Source organism: Centruroides sculpturatus, unplaced genomic scaffold (genome assembly GCF_000671375.1).
Source record: "Centruroides sculpturatus isolate CEXI.00-Female unplaced genomic scaffold, Cexi_2.0 scaffold587, whole genome shotgun sequence".
Classification (NCBI taxonomy): domain Eukaryota; kingdom Metazoa; phylum Arthropoda; class Arachnida; order Scorpiones; family Buthidae; genus Centruroides; species Centruroides sculpturatus.
The window spans coordinates 104,256-110,523 of record NW_019384854.1 but is presented as its reverse complement, the minus strand read 5'-3'; the positions used below and the strand labels follow the sequence as shown (position 1 = coordinate 110,523).

The 6,268-nt window shown below is 39.2% G+C and overlaps 1 protein-coding gene across 1 annotated transcript; it reads left to right on the top strand.

Moving 5' to 3' along the window:
* Window positions 1-316: 316 nt before the first annotated feature.
* LOC111630523 lies at window positions 317-1,090 on the top strand. Its single transcript, XM_023374639.1, has one exon. The coding sequence runs from the start codon at window positions 317-319 to the stop codon at window positions 1,088-1,090; it is 774 nt and encodes a 257-aa protein (XP_023230407.1).
* The last annotated feature ends 5,178 nt before the right edge of the window (window positions 1,091-6,268 follow it).

The window sequence follows — 6,268 nt, the reverse complement described above, 5'->3', positions numbered from 1 at the left end:
CAAAATTAACGGGGGGTCGGAAACAATAAAAATTATAATTTTTTAAAAATATTTAAAAATATACCGCCAGATTGAAGTCACCCTACTTCAAACCCTTGTCCTCCTGCGATGTCTATGAGAATGTCCCGGGAAATCCGACTCCAGCTGTGTTCAAGGTCATCCAGCTGTGTAAACAATGACTCATCGGTGTTATATTTCACAGAAAGACTAGACAAAGGAAAATAAAATTTGAAGCTTTTTCTTCAAATTTAACGCATTTCTTTCGTTTTTTTTCAGTTTTAAGTATTTTTTATGCTTAATTAAAAATTTTAAAAAAATGGGCGGCTCAAAAGGGGTTAACAAGCCGACATTGCCATCTTTTATTACAGCAGGTTATCTGCGCTGCCCTGTCCGTTCGTACGTTCCAAATCCGCTGCGTTGTTTCAAATGCCGGTTTGGACATTCACAGACATCCTGCCGTGGCAAGAGCGTATGTGCACAGTGTGGGACTGAAGGTCACGAGAGTACCGAGTGTACCAGTACCCCATGCTGTGTTAACTGCAAAGATGTCCATCCTTCTTACTCCCAAAAATGCCCTGCATGGCAAAGAGAAAAGGAGATACAACGGGTGAAAACACTGAACAACATACCCTATCCAGAGGCTCGTCGTATGGTCACTTCAACTGCACCTTTGAGACAGAAAACATTTGCTGCTGTTTTGAAATCCACAAAGACATGTAGGGTTCAAACAGATATATCTGTCTCTCCTAGTGAATCTCTTACCCGCCATGTGAAATGTTTAATTCTCCCAACTATCCAAACATCAGAAAAGGAGACCAAGAAAGCCAAAACACCCCTACCAAAAACAGTGGTAATGACAAGAAACATGGGTTCTAAGAAGGCTGCTAAGAACCCGCTCAACAAACAAAAATTAAAAGCAGCCATCTCCAAATCTAAGAGATCAGAGGCTCAGTCTATGAGTGAGTTCTCTGACTTGTCTGACGAGGAGACTAATAAGGAGGTGACACCACCAACTTCACCTCCAAAAGGCAAATCAGCCGTAAAACTAAAGAGGGATACCTTCACAAAGAATGCTGCCTCAAACACATAATGGATTATAAAATAATCCAATGGAACTGTCGTGGTTTTCGCAACAACTTCTCTGACATTAAACACTTGACATCATCCACATCATCTCTCTGCGTGGCACTCCAGGAAACCCATCTGAAACCTGGAGAGAGAATTACTTTAAAAGGATTCAATCTCTACCGCAAGGATGATGATAGCCACAACCGTGCCAGTGGCGGTGTGGCTATTGTAGTTTCAAATCACATCCCATCCTTGCCGGTACAAATAACAACTGATTTGCAAGCTGTGGCAGTCAGAATTTCTGTTGGAGTGACTGTCACAGTTTGTTCTATATACTTGCCACCAGATGTCAGAGTCAACGAAGATGAACTGGACTCATTAGTTGAACAGCTGCCAACTCCATTCCTTTTACTGGGCGATTTCAATGGCCACAATCCAATGTGGGGCAGTCCGGACATCAACCGGCGAGGCAGAGCCATTGAAAGATTCATAGGCAATCAGCAACTATATTTATTTAATACGGGAGAAGTGACATACTTCCATGCCCCAACAAGAACGTTCACTACCATTGATCTGTCATTAGCAAGCCCAAATCTGTTTTCAGCATTTACATGGGAGGTTGGATGTAATCTACTCTCTAGCGACCACTTTCCAATATTTCTAAAATATCGAGGCAGAGAAAGCTGTGAAACAGCTCGTCCACCATGCTGGAAAATGGAAACGGCAGATTGGCCTGCATTTTCCTCTTTGGCTAACATCACTGAGGAAATGGTCAATACTGCTGATATCAATGATGCAGTTGAAATTGTCACTTTGTGTATTATTCAGGCAGCTGAGAAAACAATGGGAAAGACATCAACAAGATATCCAAAACATCATAAACCATGGTGGAACCAGAATTGTGAGGCAGCATTTAAAGCACAAAAGAAAGCTGGGGGGATTTTCAGAAGATACTCCACTGCTGAAAATTTGGTTGCTTTTCAAAAAGCAAAGGCAAATGCCAGAAGAATAAGAAGGCAAAGCCAAAGGGATTCTTGGAGGAAGTATGTTTTTAGCATAACATCATCCGCTAGCTCAAAAGCAGTCTGGGATAAAATTTATAAAATCAATGGAAAATATCCTTCTCACTTTCTGTCCATGCTGGAAAATAATGGCACAATAATCAGTGATATACAGGGTATTGCTGATTTACTGGGTGAAACATTTTCTGCTTCATTCAGCAATATTATGTATCGAAGGAATTTTCAAGCTTATAAAGCACAAAGAGAAAAAGAAAATTTAAATTTTCATTCTTCATTTAATGAGGAATATAATGTGCCATTTACCAGCATAGAACTACATACAGCAATCTCTCGTTCAAGGAATACTGCTATAGGCAGGGATAAAATCCACTATAGCATGATTAAAAATCTGTCAAATAATTCCCTTTTTAATCTTCTGAATCTGTTTAACAGAATATGGACAGAACATACTTTTCCTGATTCTTGGAGGTCATCAATTATTATTCCCATTCCCAAGCCAGGCAAAGATTGCAAGAATCCCTCTAATTACAGACCAATCTCTCTGACAAGACCAATTGACTCTCTGACAAGAATCCCTCTAATTACAGATCAATCTCTCTCAAACTCCTAGAGAGGATTGTAAACAGACGCCTGATGTTCCTCCAAGAGGAAAGGAACTACTATTCATCACACCAGAGTGGATTTCATAGGAACAGAAGTACCACGGACAATTTAGTAAACCTTGAAACATTTATACGCGAAGCGTTTGTTAGACGACAACGCTTAGTGTCTGTATTTTTTGATATAGAGAAGGCCTACGATTGCTGCTGGCGATACGGAATACTTTGTGATTTGCACATATTTGGAATGCGTGGTAATTTGCCAGCTTTTATAAAAATCTTCCTGCAGAATCGAAGATTTCAAGTCAGGATGGGCAACACTTCATCTAGGCCTTTCACGCAAGAAGGTGTCCCTCAAGGCTCTATTTTGAGTGTGACTCTGTTCCTAATCAAAATCAACAGCATAGCTAACTGTCTTCCTCCCAGTGTAAAACACTCTCTGTACGTGGATGATTTTCAGATCTCCTGCCAGTCTAGTAATATGAGTTTCATTGAGAGACAACTGCAAACCTTCCTATATCGCATAGACAACTGGTCCAAGACGAATGGTTTTAGCTTTAACACAGAGAAGACGTCGTGCATCCACTTCTGTAGAAGGCGTGGTTTGCACTTGGATCCCGAAATTTACCTAAATGGGGTTAAAATCCCAATGCTGAATGAGGTGAAATTTTTGGGTGTTTTATTTGACCATAAACTGACGTTTTTAGCACATTTGCGCAACTTGAAGAGTAGATGTTTAAAATCTTTGAACCTTTTAAAGGTATTATGCTGCTCATTTTGGGGAGCAGACAAATGTTCTATGCTTAGGATTTATAGGGCCCTTGTCTGCTCTAAGCTGGATTACGGATGCATTGTTTATGGCTCTGCGCGAGAATCTACTTTTCGGATGCTGGATCCAATCCATCATCAAGCACTGCGTTTGTGCACTGGTGCATTTCAAACTTCTGTTCAAAGTTTGTATGTGGATGCTTATGAGCTTCCACTATCTTAGGAGAGAACAGTTTTCTCTTTGTTATTATATAAAACAAAAATCTCTTACTAAACCCTCAATCGATTGTACAGTATTAGATACTCAGCTGAAATGATTATTCGAAGCGCGCCGAAGTAGTGTCCCTACATTTGCCATAAGAATGGAGAATGCGAGCAGCACGATTGATCTGAACACCGGCAACATTTCTCAGCTAGAGGTTTGTAGTATATCACCTTGGTCAACTCATACGATAAATGTTGACCTTAGCTTAAATTTCCTAAGGAATCCACCCCAGACTACGTCTACAGACAGCACTTTGCAGAATTTCAATACCAAGACAGGAATTTAATTCCTATTTATACAGATGGATCTAAATCTGATGATTACGTTGGCTCAGCTTTCGTCTGCCTGTGTGAAATTGTGGCAGAACAAATTGCATTGAATTCTTTTATCTTTTCTCCTGAGTTGCATGCCATTTATTTAGCCTTAAAGTATATAAATGGGAAAGGTCATCATTGCATTGTGATTTACACTGACTCGGTGTACTTCAGGCTTTGATCTCATGCGAAACTAGTTCTCACTCTATAGTGATTAAAATTTATAATCTTATTTGCCATCTTTTTATGAGAAATCTCTTTATAAAATTTTGTTGGGTCCCAGGGCACATCGGTATAAGAGGGAACGAAGAAGCTGATGCAGCTAGTCGTTCACAGCATGAAATGCCTATCGAAGGATGTGATTTGAGGCTAGTAGTTAAAAAACGACTAGCAGAGAGATGGCAAAACATGTGGAATGAACAAATCCACAATAAACTACACGAGATCAAGCCAAATATAGAAAATTGGACACGTAATAAACAGTATGACAGGAGATCTGAAGTAATTCTTACTCATTTGAGAATTGGGCATACTCGGTTGACTCATTAATATTTTTTGAGGGGTTAAGACCAGCCATTATGCCAATATTGTAACTGTACTGTAAGTGTTAAACACATATTGTGCAACTGCATTGTTTCTGAGAGGATTCGTAGACAGCATTTTGGAAATGCAAGTTTTAAAGAGATTTTGGGCCAGAGGCCAAATGTTGATAAGATACTGAACTTCTTGAAAGTTGTAAATATTTATAAAGAAAGTTAATTAATTAGTTAATTATTCATATATTTATTTATTATATACTTATATTTTATGTTATATATATTTAGTTTTGTTTTATTTTATCTTTTGCCATGGCGCAGCATGGCCTAAATGGCTCTTGCGCCAAAAAACTCAAACCAATTAATTAACCAGTCTATTGCCTACTGTTTTTATTGCTTACAATAAAAACACAAGGAATTATCGGAAAGCAAGGAGAAATCTTTAATTGATTTCTCTTTGTTTTAATTTATATATACAAATTAAAATGTACAATTATTGAATTGCATAAAAACATTAATCGGAAAATCATGCGACTTTAAACTTCACACTAAATAAGTAAAACATTTATATAATTTGAATTAGTTGTGTACATTCGATAAGATAATAAAAATTGAACTAAATTCCAAAAGTTAATTTATCAAATCAAATACGATAACTTTTTATGTAAACAAATCACAAATTTTAAAATTTATAATATTGTTTTTTATATAACATATCTTTATCAACATTCATTAATTAGCTAATGTGAGATAAGCAGTGGATCAGGGGTTAATTTCATACTGACCACTTAATCTGCACAGGCTGGTAAAGCCCAATCTCAGAGTCATTGGCCCCTCGATGTGGGTTCCTGTCCGTGGTGAGGGGACCTCCCAGAGATGGTCTAGAAATTTTTCTTTACCATCCCTGGGATCTGAATGCCCACCCACGTGTTTGCCGTGCGTGGTGTCCCGTATGCCGGAAAGGGGGATCCTGGTAGTTGAGGGGCAACATAACGTCCCCAACACACTGCTTTGGCCCCTGCTTCGGATAAACAGGAGGCTCAAATCAGGCTTAGTTTGAGTCAATCGGCTGGTCGTTGAGTCATTGTTCACCTCGGCTTGGAGTCAACTGATCGATGCAGGCCGAGCAGACATGTCAGTCAAGATGTGCTCTTCTTGACTGCATTGTGAGGGTATAGCTCCTGGGAAACCCTGGTGTGATGGTCTATGGGAGTCTCCCATGTGACGGCATCCCCTTGTTGGGCCCCGTGGTGGGTGGGGTCACTAGGAGCTGAAATATTATTATTTAATCATGGATCATAAATCTCTAAAAAATACAGACAAACCAGAAAACATCAATGAAAATACTGCCAGTCAGCCATCCTACTTCATAGTGCATGCTACTGGGGAAAAACCTTTGTCAAAATGTTCCCCTTTTTTGATTCAGAAGTTATTTGAATCAACGATCGGGCACCTGAAAAAAATGCAAAAATTGAGGTCAGGAGACCCGCTTGTAGAAACTGCCTCACCTCAACAGTCAGCAAAACTTCTAGCGTCAAAGAAATTGGGAGACATTGAAGTCACAGTCACACCACATGGAAGTTTGAACTCATCACGTGGTGTGATATCTGAGTTTGATCTGATGTCTGAAGATGAATCAGATATTCAGATGAACCTTTCAGACCAGGGTATCACTGCTGTTCGACGTATCTCCATT

Excerpts from the sequence above, each read along its gene's own strand:
- LOC111630523 (XM_023374639.1), top strand. The coding sequence starts at position 317 with ATGGGCGGCTCAAAAGGGGTTAACAAGCCGACATTGCCATCTTTTATT.